This window comes from Xiphias gladius, chromosome 18, assembly GCF_016859285.1.
Source record: "Xiphias gladius isolate SHS-SW01 ecotype Sanya breed wild chromosome 18, ASM1685928v1, whole genome shotgun sequence".
Classification (NCBI taxonomy): Eukaryota; Metazoa; Chordata; class Actinopteri; order Istiophoriformes; family Xiphiidae; genus Xiphias; species Xiphias gladius.
Window position 1 is genome coordinate 10,221,998 of NC_053417.1, and position 17,528 is coordinate 10,239,525.

At 41.1% G+C, this 17,528-nt stretch overlaps 2 protein-coding genes across 2 annotated transcripts; one reads left to right on the plus strand and one right to left on the minus strand.

The window, feature by feature from the left end:
- The first annotated feature begins 1,878 nt into the window (after positions 1 to 1,878).
- On the plus strand, positions 1,879 to 4,721 carry selenok (selenoprotein K). The gene is made up of 4 exons (XM_040152352.1): positions 1,879 to 1,999; positions 2,534 to 2,624; positions 3,265 to 3,339; positions 4,622 to 4,721. Exons 1-4 carry the CDS (start codon positions 1,981 to 1,983, stop codon positions 4,719 to 4,721), a joined length of 285 nt encoding a protein of 94 aa, XP_040008286.1. The 5' UTR covers positions 1,879 to 1,980.
- An 887-nt stretch (positions 4,722 to 5,608) lies between these two features.
- On the minus strand, positions 5,609 to 11,182 carry actr8 (actin related protein 8). The gene is made up of 13 exons (XM_040152351.1): positions 10,873 to 11,182; positions 9,999 to 10,169; positions 9,773 to 9,883; positions 9,467 to 9,571; positions 9,148 to 9,321; positions 8,737 to 8,830; positions 8,476 to 8,608; positions 8,081 to 8,234; positions 7,773 to 7,868; positions 7,445 to 7,585; positions 7,017 to 7,326; positions 6,583 to 6,746; positions 5,609 to 6,364 (listed from the first exon to the last, which is right to left on the minus strand). The coding sequence occupies exons 1-13, from the start codon at positions 11,005 to 11,007 to the stop codon at positions 6,221 to 6,223; spliced, it is 1,932 nt and encodes a 643-aa protein (XP_040008285.1). The 5' UTR covers positions 11,008 to 11,182; the 3' UTR covers positions 5,609 to 6,220.
- Positions 11,183 to 17,528: the final 6,346 nt, after the last annotated feature.

Here is a 17,528-nt window from a genome sequence, read left to right on the forward strand (position 1 = left end):
TGAATCTCAGACCTGTGAAAAAGATCAGGAATCACAAAGTGTAATGACAAGAGCAAGGGACCTGAACCTCATACCAGTGAAAAGGAATAGCACAGTCTGATGTGTTGTGTTTCAGGCTTTCTAATACATCCAGATTGGTCATGTTAAGGGAAAACCACAGAATGCCTTCGTTCTTTAATGTTGCCAACTATCAAATGTGCGCATGGATCTTTGATAACATTTCAATTTTTAGATTTGAATATTTATTTTGCATGAATATGACATATAGCAATATTGAGGCTTTTTCATTTTTCCTGGTTTAGAAGCAAACATCATAACTTCAGTGTAGACTGTTGAGCCTAAATAGTTGAAAATATCCATAGTGCAGATGTTTAACAGTAGATTATGTTATTGTTTAATGCAAAACACTTAATTCAGTGCACATAATGAATCGCAAAATTCAGGGTTTATTTGATTTGTAGACCAATGCCATGCTGAGATGACACTGCTGTGTTTCACTATATCCAGTTATTTGAGTTGTATTATTAAGCATGGCCTTTTTGATGTTGTATGTATCAGAAGAAACTCCTGTGTAATGGTGTGAAACCAAGCAGCATCTGCAGTCCAGTAAAAGCCTTAAAATATAGTTACTCTGTTGGCTCAAAAAGTGTCTTCTAACAGGTGAGTAGGAAAAATATATTATGTTTAATTATGGGGACATTAAGGCTAAAGAAAAGTACTGTGTTTTGGAGCACAGTTTATAGATTTCTCGGGCTATCATGCTAAACTGGTGGTGGCTGCCTGCTCATTTCATCTTAGCTTCATCCAGGCTCTGTTACATTGCCCTAATGTGGATTTTCGAGTTCCAGCAAGTGACAGCGGATATAGTACTTTTGTCTACCTTTTTATAAAATGTAAAATATAATTAGAAAATGAAACTTTGAGATGCATTCACTGGTACATACTCTCTTTGTTGCAGATGTATTGAATGATAATTGATGACCCCACAATAATGTATTGAATCAAAATCATCACTTCCCCACCAAGCATCTTTTGTCTACTAAATTTAACATGTTTTTAGAGCCTGCATGTGAATAGCTGTAGCAGGAAGGGGAGTGAGACGCAAAGCATCAGAAAGCATGTGTAATGATTGTACTGCATATTTAAACATTACACTAAAAAAAATTCAAGTTATATATACTTTGTAATGTCAAAGTAGAACTATGCTTGGCTCTATCAAGAGAGGTTGAATGTTGCTTTGACAGGTAGGGAGTCCAAGAAAAGCCGCAGCTATTCATTTTTTGTTTTGTTTTTGTTTTATGATTGCATAATTCAGAGCAACGAAAATCAAAGACGCAAAACCACATCAGCAAACAAGTGATAAATGAATGGTCATTGTTGCCAAACATTGTGCACTTGCTCATTGGTATGTGCAAGAATTACATCTCTTTCAAAGTTTGAATTCTAAGACAGGGTTTCAATTGATTTCCCAAAACCCGCCCTAATCTTGTATGAGAACTCTTGGAGTGAGTCAGTGAGTTATTCCCGTGTTTGTATGAGCATTCAATAAATCATACTGTCAATAATTACCCTTCACTGCAGTCTCGCTGCAGGTTCCATACAAACAGCCTTTCACTTTTATGTGCAATGAACTGCAGTTTGAAATGATGTTGTATTCCCATTGAAAAATTTCACGTGAGTCTTGTATTACACACCATTGGTTTCAGCTAATAAACTGCAACTGGGTATGATTTATTTCTAGATAAACAACTATATTTGAATGGCATCTTGTGTATTCAAAATTATGACATAAAAGTGAGGGACGTCTTTTGTTTTGTCACACAAAAAGCACCCGGTTTGACAAATTTGCGGTGTTTTTTTTTTTTTTTTCCCACATTGGCTGCACATGCGTGTTAGACAATGACGTACCAATAACGGACCCGGAAATACAACACAAATGGTAAATACAGTTGTGAAAGCTGTGTTGTTACTTTCTACAAGATGGTGTACGTGTCTAATGGTGAGTGGTTTATCCTCTGTTTTCAACCGTATTCTCCTATTAACAATGAACATGTCGCTTTTTTGTATATACGCTCGAACATTTTCTGTTAAAACACACCACTCGAACAGGAACGTGAAATTGCAGCAGACCGTTTTATTATCAACTAGCTTGTTAGCCAGCCTATCCGGGCTGGATCTGCGTAGCCTGAAAAACTGCTAAATTAATCCTGCGAGTCTTCTATAAGAGGGCATCTAGTAGTGTTTCCTACATATATATATTTTAGTGTTGATTGGAGTAGTTTATTCATTGTGCTGTTTTGAAGAATAGGCCGTGTTAACTTGTGTTTTCTCTTGCTTCTAAGCCCTGATCGGCTGTTAGCCTGCGTATACTGAATGTCAGTTTAAGAAAGGGTATAACGGTTTCATCTATTAATTGGTAAACTGACAAAGAATGTTTCCACACACTCTTGGTTTTAAATGAGAATAACATCACAATATATTCTGTCCTCCACCACTTGATCTCTGCCGTTGCACCCATCTCTCGCCCTCTCAGGTCAGGTCCTGGACAGCAGGTCCCAGTCACCGTGGCGACTGTCATTACTGGTCGATCTCTTCTGGGGAGTAGTGGATTTTATCGGCCTCTTGTAAGTCAGACGGTCACACAAACAGTGAATCAAGTAAACCAGAAGGCTACATTATCAACTAAGATAGATAAGGTGGTCTTTTAAACAATGTCATGTACACGTGAATTAAGTATTAGAAAGTATTAAGAACTGAAGTGTTTTTTATGAGGTTCATTAAGGATTTGTAATTTTGGTAACTTATGTTTTCAAGTTATGTTTTCTGATTTCAAAAGACGCTGTAACTCAGCTGTCTTCCTTAAGTGATGAGGGGAGCCACATAATATTGGATTTCTAATATCTAATATTGTTAGTAAAACTGATTAAAAGCTGTGGAATACAAACTTAAAAGACTAAGAGTCTACAGGTCACAAGGGGGACTCTGTTGGGCACAGTAGTGCTTTGAGCTTAATGTTAATTTCAACATGCTCATACTGACAATGTTAACATGCTGATGTTTAGCAGGTATACTGTTTACCATGTTCAACTGAATTTAGTGCATTAGCATGGTAACATCTGCTAATAAGTTGATTATGAGGCTAATGGGAATGTAATATATTTTTTGCAGGCATTATTCATAAACCAAAGAATCGAGGAAAACTGTTCTGTTTTTCTGTCATCACTTACACTGTCGTCCTCTCTGATCTTCTTTGTCCTCTACCAGTTTTAAGACATTAGTTCACCCAGATTTGAAAAAGGATGGTAACTGTGGTTCGTCACGCTTCACTGATGGCAGAGGGTAGGTCCCTGGGGCACAGTCATTTCTGTACTGTTTCTCTCTCTCACACACTCACTCACACACACTGGGGACATTCCCTGCATGTCCCTCTTGCCATAACAAGGAAGGCAGGTAACTCAAGGTAATGCAATCTGATGGTGGGAATGTAGTCTGTGTGGTGGCATATACCTGTTTTATATGTAGGAACTAGCTGAGGATTTTCTTTGGAATGGGGTATCATGTTTAACTGAAAGACAAAAAAGTTGGCGTATATTGTGTGAACAGCTTTTTCCGGTGTCTATTCTTTGTCCAGTTGCATATCATGATTTTTAGATACACATATAAAACCCACTGGTTCCTAGAAACTTTTTTAAAAATTGTTTAGAATCCAGGGAAAGTCCTGACCTGAGAGCTGCAGAGTGTAACCATTATCTCTGCTCCTTACTACTGTATTTTACTCACAATTGCAGATTAGTGAGTTGAGTGCAATTTATGTTCATCTATGTTGCCTATCCCTTGCACACAGGTTTCAAATTCAAGGGTTGGAATATATTAGGCAGCAAGTGAACCGTCAGTTCTGAAAGTTAATGTGTTTTGTGGAAAAATGGGCAAGCGTAAGGATCTGAGTGACTTTGACAAGGGTTAAATTGTGATGGCTAGATGAGTGGGTCAGAGCATCTCCAAAACGGCAGGTCTTGTGGGGGGATGTTCTGGTATGCAGTGGTTAGTAGCCACCAAAAGTGGACCAAAGAAGGACAGCCCATGATCCTGAGGACAAGAGGGGACCTACACAATATTAGCCTAGGGGTTTTAAGGTGGTGGCTGATCAGTGTTATTGCAGTCAATGTATCATGCAATGAAAAGTGATTAGTTCGTCAATTGCCAATATTGTGATGGCTAGCAAGCTGATAACGCTTTATAAATCTTGTTTTTTTTATAGTCACGCATAGCCAGACCTACCTCCACACTCTGTTTTAGTGCTGTACCAGTGCTGGGGAGTCAAATATAGTCTATAGTCTCAAATATAGTTTATAGATATCAAAATGAGGCCAGTCAATCACGGTCAGTCTTGTATTTGTCCCGTGACCGTTTGATCCGATGCCGAGGATGCTCGCACGCGCTTACCTACAGAATGCAACACGCGTGCGAGCAACAGGATGCTGACTGCATTTTACAAAAAGCCCACTGGTGTCATTAATAACAAGGCTTTTCTGTGTTAAACATAGAATCTTTAAGACCTTTAAGGCGTCATTTTACACCATTGTTCCCTCTCATCTTTCTCTTCTGTTGCTTGCTTTTGCAGTCCTCCAGGTCCGCCTGGTGGCAGAAGGCGGATGGGAAGAGTAACCCACGGTGGAGGAGCCAGCCCTCCACCAATGGGTGGAGGAGGATGAGGAAGGTGAGGAATAGTTTTGTGTTTTTTTTTCTGAATTAAACGATACTCAAAACCGCTGTTGTTATCTCTTACCTTCTATTTCTGGAGCCTGTATCAGAGTGAGATTAGGGGTTTAGTCTAATAACTAGCTGAAAAACTAAAAGTTGTTAAGAATGTAAACATTTGTAAGTTGTTTCTTAATTGCCCAACAGATATTTGGACATGTGAATACATTACTTCTTCACTGTACTGTACCTTATAACCCCCACTTCTTTCTAGGTAAATGCCTACACATCCAGTGTAGGCGTGGGGCTTGGCCTGTCCATTTGCTGAGAACCTCAAGAAAGATGGTGATGTCGCAGTGCTGAAGCCCCTCTTCCTCAGCTGCCACTGCCACGAGCAGTCTCTTGATGCCTTTCTGGGAATTCCTACATGTAGGGGCCAGAATGGCTGATAAAGCAGCTAGCTACATTACTTCCTCCCTTTTTCCTGCTTCTGACCTTCCACAATTGTCTCTTAGAGATATGTATCACTGACATCTCAGTTATGGTAATCCCTCCTGGGAATCATTGAGTTTGTTTGTCTGCGTTTTGTATCCTTCTGTTTGAATAAAAATGTGCAATGTCAAAACATGCTAGTACTTAGTTTGTCTTGTTCCATTACTGTCACATTGGGTAATGACCCAGCTTGCCTCTATACTGGACAATACTGACAAAAATGAGATGGCATAGTTTTGACTCTGCACTTCACTATTAATAATTTGAAGATATTATAGAATATTAAATCTTAAGAGTGGGTGATTTTGTGTGTGAAAAATAATGTGGATAATAGAGCAAGTAAAGGTATATGTCATGCTTGTAACTTAGCTGCAACAGTTACATAATGAGTGTAAGACTTAAAAGCACTGGTTTTGGGAGAGAGGTTTAGTACCGGAGGCATCTTTGTGTTTAAATTCAGTGTGTTCCTAATTCCAAGAAAGGTGGATTACTTTTGTTTATATCAAATGCAACATCTGTGTATCCAAGTTACCAGGTTTATTTACACAGCCGAAACTTCCATAAACATGGGAGAATCACAGTAATATTTACCGAATATAAACAAGTAAAGTCCCCCTCCTCTTAAACGCTGTTCAAACATTACATAACAGGTTTTTAATGCAAAAAGTCGCTAACATTACTAAAAATAAAGATTATTTGGTATTAGCAGTGCTATAATTGACAAAGTGATACTATCAGTATACAGTACTTTCCCATTATGCACAGAGATGTTACACTGATTTTAACTTTTGCTACTGGAAAAACACTTCAGGTTTAATTTGATCATGTGATCAAGAGTTTTATCATTTTGAGCTGCCAAATCTTTCTTGTTGTTTAATTTTGGAGCAAATTCTTACTTCTTTTTCCATTTTTACTATTAACTCCAGAACATATCCGATGTCTGTCTCTTCTTACACAAGAAACACCCTGTGTGCCCCCACGTGTTTTTAAGGAGCTTCCAAATTAGCTTCCAAGCAAAATCAGTTTGGTTTCACCAGACGAAGGCAGCTCTCTCACGGAGCATTCGAACACCAAAGCGTTGCCACTCCCTCTGGTGGATCCACATCTCCTGGGTGGTATCCAGACACGCCAGCACTGCTCCTCCCTTCCACGATATCAGGCGAGGGTCCATGTCCTAGAAAACATGCACGTTAATGTGAGCTGTGTATAGCATTATTCTACCTGTCTCTCCAGGACACATGAGCAGTATGTTGTGTGTAGCACTCATTAATTCACAACTTTTGACAAACATGGTAATACTGAGAAATAAGGGCCTCTGAACACCCTGATACTTTGCCTGGATTTTGGATCTATATTTTATTCTAAGACCATGTACAATGAATTCCAGGTTACCTTTGGCCGTGTGATGACTTCGACATTGTCTACCAGCCTTCTGAAGGAGGGCGGCATCTTGTTGATAATGCGGTGTAGCAGAAACTCCTGAGCACCATGAAACATAAGCCCCCCTCCCACTACCAGGATGGAGCTGTACATCTTTCGTTTGGTTTCATCTGATGCTGTAAACCAAAAACACAAGACTGAGAAACATCTGTCCTCAGCCTTTATTTTTTACTTCTCTGTAAATGAAATAAAAAGATACCATATAAAAGATGATTATATGTTTTATACAGTATTTTTTAATTTTGTTTACATAAGTCTTCACTATTTATGTTTTGTGGTTTAATTCCTGTGTACTCCCTTGAGAACTTTAATTTTTCACTTTCTCTTAAATTATTTTGTGTTAACACTTCAGTCCTTCCTTCCCTTCACCCTCTGTCCTTCCTTACCACAGCAGTCGATGCTATGCAGGATGGCCTTATCCAGGCCCAGTGCTTTGCTCTCAAACTGGCTCATGATTGCAGTCTTCCTGGAGAGGTGAGCAGTCAGGGGCTCATCTACCTCTCCCGCCCCCATCAGACACTCCCCCTGGGCAGGCCCAAGGTCCATCTCCCCCTGCATCCCTCCACCACCGCCACCACTCCCGCAGCCCCGGGGCAGGTCCGAAAGCTCTCCAATCCCTCCCTGACTGCTCATCTCACCATCCAAAGCTCCACCCGGTCTGGAGGTAGCCTTCCGGTCTGCAGCAGATTTGGAGGACTGTTGGGGAAAATAAATGAAGAAATAAGCAAAAAAGGACGAGAAGGAGAAAGCATCTATCTGAAGAAATCAGATTGAATTCAAAGTGTGTGTGTGTGTGTGTGTGTGTGTGTATTACCTGGTCCTGTTTACTCTGTGTGGCCAGCAGGTAGTGTTCGTCATGAGGATCCTCTGAGTCACCTTGGGAACGGTACTGGAGTGATGTCATCTTTTGACCTACGATGCCAAATGTGGTTGGGTAGAAAAGACCCATGGGTGCCTAACTCATGTATACACACACGCACACACACGTACACACACGCACAAGCCAGAAAACATAAAGGAGGAGAGAGACAAATAGCGCCATAGATGAGGAGTAATTCCAATACACACGTCGGAGACAAAATAATGTTAACAGCGCCAATCTTAAATCAGATTAGTTTTTCATTACTGTTTGAAGTATGTACCTGTAATTTCTCATCCCCTAGTCGAACCTGGTAGAGCAGAGCTGGGGTTTCTGGGAAACGTGTCTGGAATTCATGATCCTGTAATCCTGATATGTCCTGTTAAGAACAAGCGAAGGGAAAGACACATTTTGGAATTAATCTGAATAACTGCAGATTTCTCGCTTCCATTCTTGAGCACAACAGTGGTTGTCTAACTGGAAACCAAGGTTGCTAACCCTTTATTTAAACTGATAACATACAAGCCATGGCTTCCCAACACTCCCTCTAAACAAAGAGACACAGACCCCACTTCCCTAACACAAACACACTTGGTCTAGATGGCAGAAGGTCTCTTTTAGGTATTGCAGTAGCTGACAGTCCAGTCTGCTGCACAGCTGACAGTCTCTATAGGGAAAACCCGCCCTCTGCAGGAGCCAGAAGAAAGTACGGGTCACATCCGAGCCACCGTATGCCAAACACAACCTGTGGATGTCAACAGACAGACGGAACAATCAGGTGTAGTACAGATGCTAAATGTCACACTAAAAGCAAGATGTCAACATGAATCTACCAGAAATTATCATCATCTTCATCCCTCATTCACTATTGTTATCTAATGTGTGTCACTGTTCTGGGTATAAGTGGGGTCCATGTAATTATAACCTGGATAAAGAAAGTATTTCATTGACAAAAATTAAACATAAAAAGTGGTTCTCAGGCCGACCTAGAGTTCCGGTGGGACACTCCGTCCTCTACACAGCAGAGACTGGTCTTCTGGTCTCCTACATCCACGACACAAGCACTGCTCAACCCACTGCCAAATGTGGCACACACCGACTCCTGGTGCACAATGATTGCTAGAAACGCCCACGCACAACAGGACAGAAGGTAAGTTGAGGACAAGAGGAAAAAAAAAAGAGATTGGATGTTTATGACTAACTGTATGTCTTTGTCCTGTGTACGGCCATACATGCATGTGTAATACCTGAGAAGCCCATATTAAGTAGCAGCATGTTGACAACTTCCTTGATATGTTGCCTGTTGTAGATGTCAGAGACCAATAGGATGCATCTGTAATACTTGCAACCAGTACAAGAGAAAAAAGAATTAATGAGAGAAGAAAAGCGTTTCTACTATCAGCGCACTTTGATCTCAGTACAATTTTAGTTTTTTTTTTCTTGTTCAGCGTTCTTTAGCTAACTCTTCAGTGTGTTTTCGAAGACCCTTAAATTTTTGAGCTGGCTGAGTCTTGATAATTCATCTCTGCTCTTTAACTTACTTTGTAGTATTATTATGAGCCTTTCTTTATCCGTCTTCTTTCAACATTCATTGTTTTCTACTTTCAACATGTTGCAGAGCACTTAATGTGATATGAAGAGGAAGAAGTTTCTCCTACCTTTAAATCTTTGAGGGGGATCTCAAGATGCTTTTGAATGACATGACTCCAAATCGTCTCAAGGTCAGCCAGGACGGCGGTGAGTGAGCCTCCAGGACCTGCGTGCAGATTCAGCTGACCTCTGACTATTGGCCAGTGGATGTTGTAACAGTCGGATGGGTTCACATACAGAGCCTGCATGATTCCAGGATGAAAGAGTTGGGGGGGAGAGAGAGAGAAAGCAAGATAAAGAAAAATGGATAAAACGGACAAGGAATTGTTTTAGATGTCTTATTTCATTTCAGTGTAATAAGTTTGAAACTCATACGCATGCACCGACCTCCTCTCCCACCAGATGAGGAGGATGGTGGGCTGTGTTGGTCCACTTCACCCTGGAGCTGCTGTCTAGTACTGCTGGACGGATCTGACAATTATATGCTCTGGCCTACACACAAACACAAAAACTGGTGTAAGAAACAGATTCTTCTATAAATTTCTGCAGATGAAAGCATATACCGTGCTTGTTCTTACAACAGCGGCAGATTGGGAATGGAATCACTCTGCTGGTGTGAATATTTCAGGATTACATTACAGTGTGTGCAACAAATCTCTCTCTTCCAGTTTTTCCCCTTTATTACGCAAACACCTGTTCAGCAGACACGGGAGTCCTCCGCACTCCATTTGACATCTTCTTGGACCAGATGGCCTGGTCCACCATTTTAAGCCCATTCTGCCTCTGCTCTTTACTCTCTGGTTTCTGCAGACAGCATGAAGATGCAATGAGGGTAAATGAAAAATGACACAAATATGAAATCAATTTGAACAGTGGAGTTAGACACAAACTAAAAGACTTTTCGTCATGAGTGACGTACATTGAGGCCCTCTCTCAACAGCCAGGCATCTTCATATCTGGGCTGTCCAGTTTGCTTGTGTCTGCGTGCTATCACATGTGGGACCGTCACGGGAAGAGTGTCTGTTGCTCGGCCAATGCGTAGTGTCCTCGAACCAGGGTGGATGACAACTACAAAATTGCTCTGTATTTGCTGTAAAAGAGGAATAAGTGATCAGAATAAATCAAACCATAAATCAAACAATTTCATGCAAAACAGAAGTAGAAATTCACTACATATACATACACATATACATATACATATATACATATATATACACATACATACACATATACATATATATATACACATACATACATACATATACATATATATATACACATACATACATACATATACATATATATATACATACATACATATATACATACATATACATATATATATATATAAATTTATCTGGCCACAGGAGCTTTTCGAGAGGAAACAGCCTGCGTCCTGCATCCCAAAGATGTTGGATGGGGTTTAATGGAGGACAAATATTAAAAATCAAATAGCTGCTGCTGACAGCGTCTCACAAAATTGTTCTTTCTTGTGACCATTGCATATGAATGTAAACTGAACACCTCTATCTGAAGACATCACTTTGGGCCTGCTGTAACTTGTAATAGGCTTTGAAGGTACCTTTGACATTTTGTTGAGCATATGATAAACCGAAACAACAATAAACAGTTTAACTAATAATGATAATAATCTGCTGAGCTAAATTTTTCTTTCGAGTAACAGATGAGTCTATGTAACAGACATTAAGGAAGGGAAGCTAAATAAGCTGAATTATAGATATTTAGACAAGCCGGCTTTATTATATCATTTTGAGCATCAGACAACAGCTCACCTCCTGAAGGGGCTCTGGGATGGCCGGAGGGGCGATGGGTCTTTTCACCCCGCGCTGTTGCTCCTTCTCTTTCTCCTTCTCTCGCTCCTTTTCTTTCTCCTTCCCGTTGTCCTGCTCTTTCTCAGCCTGAGTCATGGCCACCTTTTAATTTTATCGTCGAAATGCTCAGAAATAATGAGTCGGGACCTGCTAGTGCTTGTAAAGTGCCTCGGAAAACAGTCAAAAACGAGAACCAGCACTCCACCTGAATGGAACGTTGCTGCAGTGGCAGACTCTACTTCCGTGTTTGGTCACGTGGTACAAACCAACGATTTCCATTTGTCAAGAGAGGGCTCGTATTCACTCTTTCACCACCAAAATAACATTTTTGTTTTGTTTTGTTTTTTTAAAAAGGTCTTTATTGTTGCGTTTTCCAAGACATCGACACGGCGTGAAACATCACCTGCAGCAGCTGATCAATTATTAAAAGGTCTGTGATGAAGGTGTCCTAGGCGGACTACCTCAAGACCTAAGAGCTGTTTGCCACTTGAGTTTCACCTGAGTAAACCAGATAGGAGCCACTGTCAGTCTTAGGATACATATTGTACTAGGTTCTGATCTTTCATGTTCTCCTTGGGCTTGCGTGGGTTTTCTTGCAGGGTCTGAGTCCAAAGTTTTCCAAAGACTCGCAGATGAGGTTGACTGGTGACTCTATATTGCCCATAGAGATGGATGTGAAACATTTTCTGTCTCTGTGTGTCAACCCTGTAACTGACTGGCAACTTGTCCAGGGTGTACCACCCCAATATCACCTTGGATCCTCTCCAGCCCCCAAGTGACCCTTAAAACGGAAAGCAGGATTGCTCTAGCTAATGGATGAAATACCTCAGTTCGGCTCTGTTCAATACAAAGGAGTGGCATTCAAGTGTGATCTCACCTAGATCAGGGAAAGAGGGGACCTTAGATAGATGGTTGTGGGTGACTGCAGCTCAGAAGGAAGAGCCCGGGTTGGTTTACTTCCCGGCTCCTCCTGTCCATATGTCGAATTGTGCTACATGGGACTTTACCCAGCCAGACGCAAAGGCCTGCCCTCAAGGTTTCAAGGAAATGATCCAGCCACCAGATAAAGGTGGGCCCTGTTGCAAGACGCTACATAGGGCGCCACCAACTTTGCCAGATGCGAAGGCTACCTGGGGAATCACCTGCTCTGCCAAATGGAAAGTCTTACAGTTTTCCAAACCTGCAGTTAACAGGGTTGTCAGACTCTAATCAGAGTCACTGTCATCTGCCCATCTTGGGGTTCCAAAAGGAAGGACAGGCCAGTATCTCCTGCCTGTGAAGAATCCAAGTCCTGAAGTTGAAGGAGCTGACTCCTCAGGGTTTTCCTCATAATTCCCCCTCGGTCTGTTACTACTTACCTACTCTGTGTAGCTCTCTTCCCTGCTCCCCTTTGTGGAGGAGCCAAGCCTTTAGGTAGAGGACGGCAGTCTCTTCCAACCTTTGAGAAACTAAGAGTAGACCACCTTCAGGTTCTTTTACTCGCTGCTCGGGAAGCTTCTGGTGCTAAAGAGGTACCTGGGGTTGCCCGACCATCAGCTGTTGAGGAGCAGCAGCAGGACCACAAACGGGAGCAGTGTCGGGAATACAAGCAGTAACACCGACAGGAGCAGTGAGGAGATCACCAGCGGGAGCAGGAGGATACATTCAAGTTTTCTGGTACAAGCTGCTGGAAGAGAGGGGAGCAAAGTGTGATGTCGTCATCATCGTTGTCTTCAAGGTCCTTTTTATCCTCAGTCATGGTGCTATGCCCTGAATCAGTGCTGACACAGTCAGGCCAGTCGTCATTATCATCATCAGTGTCTTCCTTCTCTTTGTCGCTCTCCATTAGTTGAAGACCATCTTCCTCAAGCTCATCTTCCTCACAAGATGAGACGTAGATTGGGAGATTGTTACCTTCGTTGTAATCTACAATCCTGAATACTTCAAGAAGGCCATCTTCTGAGGGACGTTCAATGATTTGATTGAATTGAAACCTGATCATATTATTTCACCTATAATTAAATATTTTGCATTAAAAAAGCAACAATAAAAGCTGAAGGCAGAAAAACTATTAAATAACCATATACTAACTGTGACTTTACCAGATGTGTTATGAGGCCACCGACAGTTTAGAGGTGATCCCATTTTAACAATAATATCAAATATTGTGCAGTTCTACTACTATTTTGTATAGAATGAGAATAATTTTATGCTGCATTCATCTGAGACTTCATGATAACCATTGTTTACTTCACTTAGTCACTTGAAAAAACTTTTAACTATCGACGTGTTGAGCTTGGAAGAAACTTTTTCTCAAAGATCGAAATTTTGACTGTGAATTACAAGTATATTCACAATCACACTGTAAGAGTTTGAATCAATGATTAAAATCAACAACTTTGTGTTTGAGCATGACTGAAAGTATAAGCCTATTTTACTTGTGTATTTAAACATATAATTGATGTACACAAACTTTTTTACAGCACAGAAGTTTTATACCTTGTGTTTTTATGTGAGAAAGTAAGCACAATGGGAGCTGCTAAGAAGAAACACTTGCCTGCTCAATATCATTGGAATATGTTAAATAGATCATATTCATGGCGGCCAGTTGGTCAGCATAGTTTTGTGATGACTGTCGTGAATGTGGTGACAAACATTAGTGGAAACATCAATTTCCTTTACATCAGAGTAATTCTAGACAGAAAAAAATACTGAAACTTGGACCTCCTTTTTCACATTTAAAGGAAACTTTGTCTTGTATTTTATCTAGTTAAAATCTGTTTGGATACCTAATAAATAGCCCCTGTGTGGCACTCATGTAATGATAATTTCATATTTACAAGTTGAATATTAATTACCTGATTGTTATAACATCTTTGGCTGTCAAGTATTATATAAAAGTTTCCTCCATACTGACTTGCAAGCATAGTCGTAAGAATCTGCTTAGCCTAAGTTGAATATAAGAAAAACTATGGTATATTATAAGTATAAAATAACATTTAAAATCAGAGCAAAAGCTGAAAACACTATTCTTGTGATCACAGCCATAAAATAAACATCATGTTACAAAAAAAGGCCCACAGAGCCATGCACAAAGCCTAAACTGGAACAGAATGCAAGAAACAGGAATATGGGACAACAGGAGGAATGAAAAAACGGGATGGTAGTTAAGTGACAGTGGAGAATGCAGTATAAAGAGACAGTATAGCATTTACACACACCCAGCATGATCAACCAGAAGTTACAGTACAGGAAGTGAGATATCTCCTGAAGAAGCAGATAGTCTTGCAATATCTTTACCACCCGTTGCACTAAATCCTACATCGTATTATTTTGAGAGACATGCGACAGTAGGACTGTTATTTAAGGAATTGAAAGTAACTAAAATACTGGTAGGAAATGATGTATGGAGGAATGTGTCACCTGCGGTAGATCTAAATTGAGAAGTCTTCCCACCTCGGCAGAGGGTAATGTGTAGGACAGTATGTCTTCAACAGTGCAGGACAAGTTGAAGCAACGCCAACATTAGAAGGAATGATCCAGATATTTCCTGGGCCATGGCAGAATGGTGATGTGAAAATATGTGTCCGTCAGATCTGTGGATGTCATCCAGTCACCGGCTTGGATGCATTCGAGCAACTGTCTGATTGTCAGAATGCGAAAAGTATGCTGCATGATGTGTCTGCTCAGTGCTTGCAGGTTGAAGGTGGGTCTTATACCCCCATATATTTTTGGAACTAGGAAATATGGGGAGTAAAAACCCTTCTGTGCCTCCGACTGAGGTATCGTCATATTAGCTCTTTTCCGCAGGAGTGGGGCTATTTCCTCCTTCATTGCTTCTCTCTCTGTGGCACTGGGGAGAGCAGTGCACAAAACACTGTTGAAAGTTGGAGGCTGATGGCAGAACTCTTCCTCAGCATCCTGTCTAACCAGGGAGGAGGAGGGCAACATAGACACACCCACTCTGGGTTAGCAATCTGGCAGTGGGAGCACGGGGAGACTGACACACAGCAACAGCGTGACATAAATGGCATGACACCTGTGCAAGGGGGAGGCTCGGACAGGCCCAGTGCCCCTACCCTCCCCAGCTCTCAGCACGAGAACGGGGTGGGATGCTGCTGCTGGGGGAGGCTACTGGGGGTTGAAGGTGGGTGCTTAGCTGATCCAATGCCTTTCTCTCCGTCTCCAGCCGGTAAATCATCTGCTGGAAGTCTGGGCCATAGAGGGACTCGGTGGAGAGCAGCAGATTCAGCAGCTGGGGGCTTTCATTCTCCTTAAGGGCGGAGAGACCCAGTTAGAAGTGCCTCTGACCCAACTGAGTGGCACACATGGAGTGGCACCGTTTATGGCGAAGGCCTGGGACATGCGGAGGAATGTTGCTGCCGTCGTGTGGACCTCCAGAGCCTGAACCTGAGCTTATCCATAGAGCCAGGAAAGCAATATTGCAAGCCAGTGCCACGGCCAAACATATGGCTGTCACGCTGTCTCTCTAAGACGGGAGTGACCTAAGTTACTGATGGAAGCCGAGACAATGTTTGTATGGACTCGCCCTAAGCCAGAGCTATGTTATGTAAAGAACCCTGGTTGGCCTTGCTGTCTGAGTAGCAAGGTCAATTCAACAACAATTGTGCAGTTTGATAATGCATGCATTATTATTCATTTCAACACTGAAGTAATGTGGTACCTGAATGAAACATTTAATCGTATTTGCAGTGGAATGATGGCTCAGTGATTGGCATTGTCACCTCACTGCAAGAAGGACCTGGATTAAACCTCGACCCTGGTCCTTTCTGGGTGTTGCTTGCATGTTCTGCTTGTGTTTCTTCCAGGGACTCTGATTTCCATAGTACAAAGACATGCACACTCCATTGTCCATACAGAGGGCCCCAAGAGCGCTTGAAATGTCCTGCAAGAGAGCTTGGCTCTGGATGCTCACTACTCAGGTTGCGAGGAGTGCCTATGTGTTAGCTCTGCAATAGACTATTTGCCTGTTTTCCACCCAGTGAATGCTTGGATACGTTCCTGTACTTTCAAACCTTTTTCTCCATGTACTGCTTTTTCTAGTTTCAAATGTCTCAGTGGCAAAAAGTTTCTGCTGCACTTTTGAGGTTGAAACTTTCAAGCATATTTCCGCTCCAAAAGATTTAAATATCATTCTTGCTTCTACTACTTCTTGCCTGGACTGTTGCAATACATTGTTTTCCTGACTTTTCCTTTACTCATTTTACTTTTGTCAGATTCATTGGCATGTATAGCTTTTACTCACTTTGACATCAATGATTGGGTGTGGCCAGAAGCGCAACATGCCTGAAGGTTTCAACCTTGAGAGCAGTACAGCTTTATACTCTCTATGCATGATGTTTGATGTCATGACAAAGGTTTGCCAAGTTTGTATCCAGAATTACAGAGTTTGAATGTAAAAGTACACATAAACATAATAAGATTCACTGTACCTTAAAATTACAAGGAAAAATGTTAAATTGTTAGTATGGACATAAACCTTTAAATGAGCTACATATTTAATTCATTTTACATAAATTTGTATTTAATTTTAAAAAAGCAGATGAAATACTGTATAAGTAATGTGATGATTTTTCGCTCCAAAAATGAGAAATAAATGTAATTTTTAATTATTGGCATAATACTTTAAATTAACAACCAAACTGTCATTTTAAAATAATGTTTGTAATTTTACAGAGTTTTGTGTATAATTTTTGAAAGAGAAAACTACTGTAAAAACTTAGTTATTATCTGTAAAATTAAGATTTATATAATGTATATATAACGCCTCAAAGCTGACAATGCATATCAGAGCAATACCAAGTCATGAGGTCAAAGGAACTGCCTGCAAAACTCAGAGACAGGATTGTGAGGCACAGATCTGGGGAAAGCTATATAAAAAAAAATTCTGCTGCACAGAAGGTTCCCAAGAGCACAGTTGTCTCCATATTTCTTAAATGGAAGAAGTGTGGAATAACCACAACTCTTCCTAGCGCTGGCTGCTCGGCCAAACTGAGCAATCGCAGAGAAGGGCCTTGGTAAGAGAGGTGACAAGAGTGGTCACACTGGCTTGGCTCCAGAGATCCGGTGTGGAGATGGGAGAAACTTCCAAAAGGACAACCATCACTACAGTATGCCACTGATATGACAGAGTTTGAGAGGATTTGCAGAGAAGAATGGCAGAAAATCCCCAAATCCAGGTGTACAAAACTTGTGTCATACCCAAGGTGCTTCAACTAAGTACAGAATAAAGGGTCAATACTTATGTCAATGTGATATTTTAGTTTCTCTGAAAATTCTGTTTTCGCTCTGGCATTATGGGGTATTGAGGGTAGATTGATCAGGTAAAAAATGAATTTAAATGATTTCAGCATAAGGCTGCAACATAACAAAGTGCTAAAAAGGAGAATGGGTCTGAATACTTAGTGAATGCACTGTCCATAGACAGACAAAAACACACTCATTTGTACAAAACAACTTAAGGCTTTCAGTCTAACCTGTGCACTGTGGGAGGAATCCATAGACCATGCAAACTTCTCACCACAGAAAAGCACCATCTGGCTGGGCCAGGTTGTCAGGTGAGGCAACGGTGCTAAACACTGAGCCACCATTCAGCTTTTACAAATTGAGACTTGATT

Coding starts and splice junctions, on each gene's coding strand:
- actr8 (XM_040152351.1), bottom strand. CDS start 11,007: ATGACTCAGGCTGAGAAAGAGCAGGACAACGGGAAGGAGAAAGAAAAG. Junction 9,884..9,998: donor TGTTGAGAGAGGGCCTCAAT/GTACGTCACTCA, acceptor TGCTGTCTGCAG/AAACCAGAGAGTAAAGAGCA. Junction 7,869..8,080: donor CCTTCTGCCATCTAGACCAA/GTGTGTTTGTGT, acceptor TGTTCTTAACAG/GACATATCAGGATTACAGGA.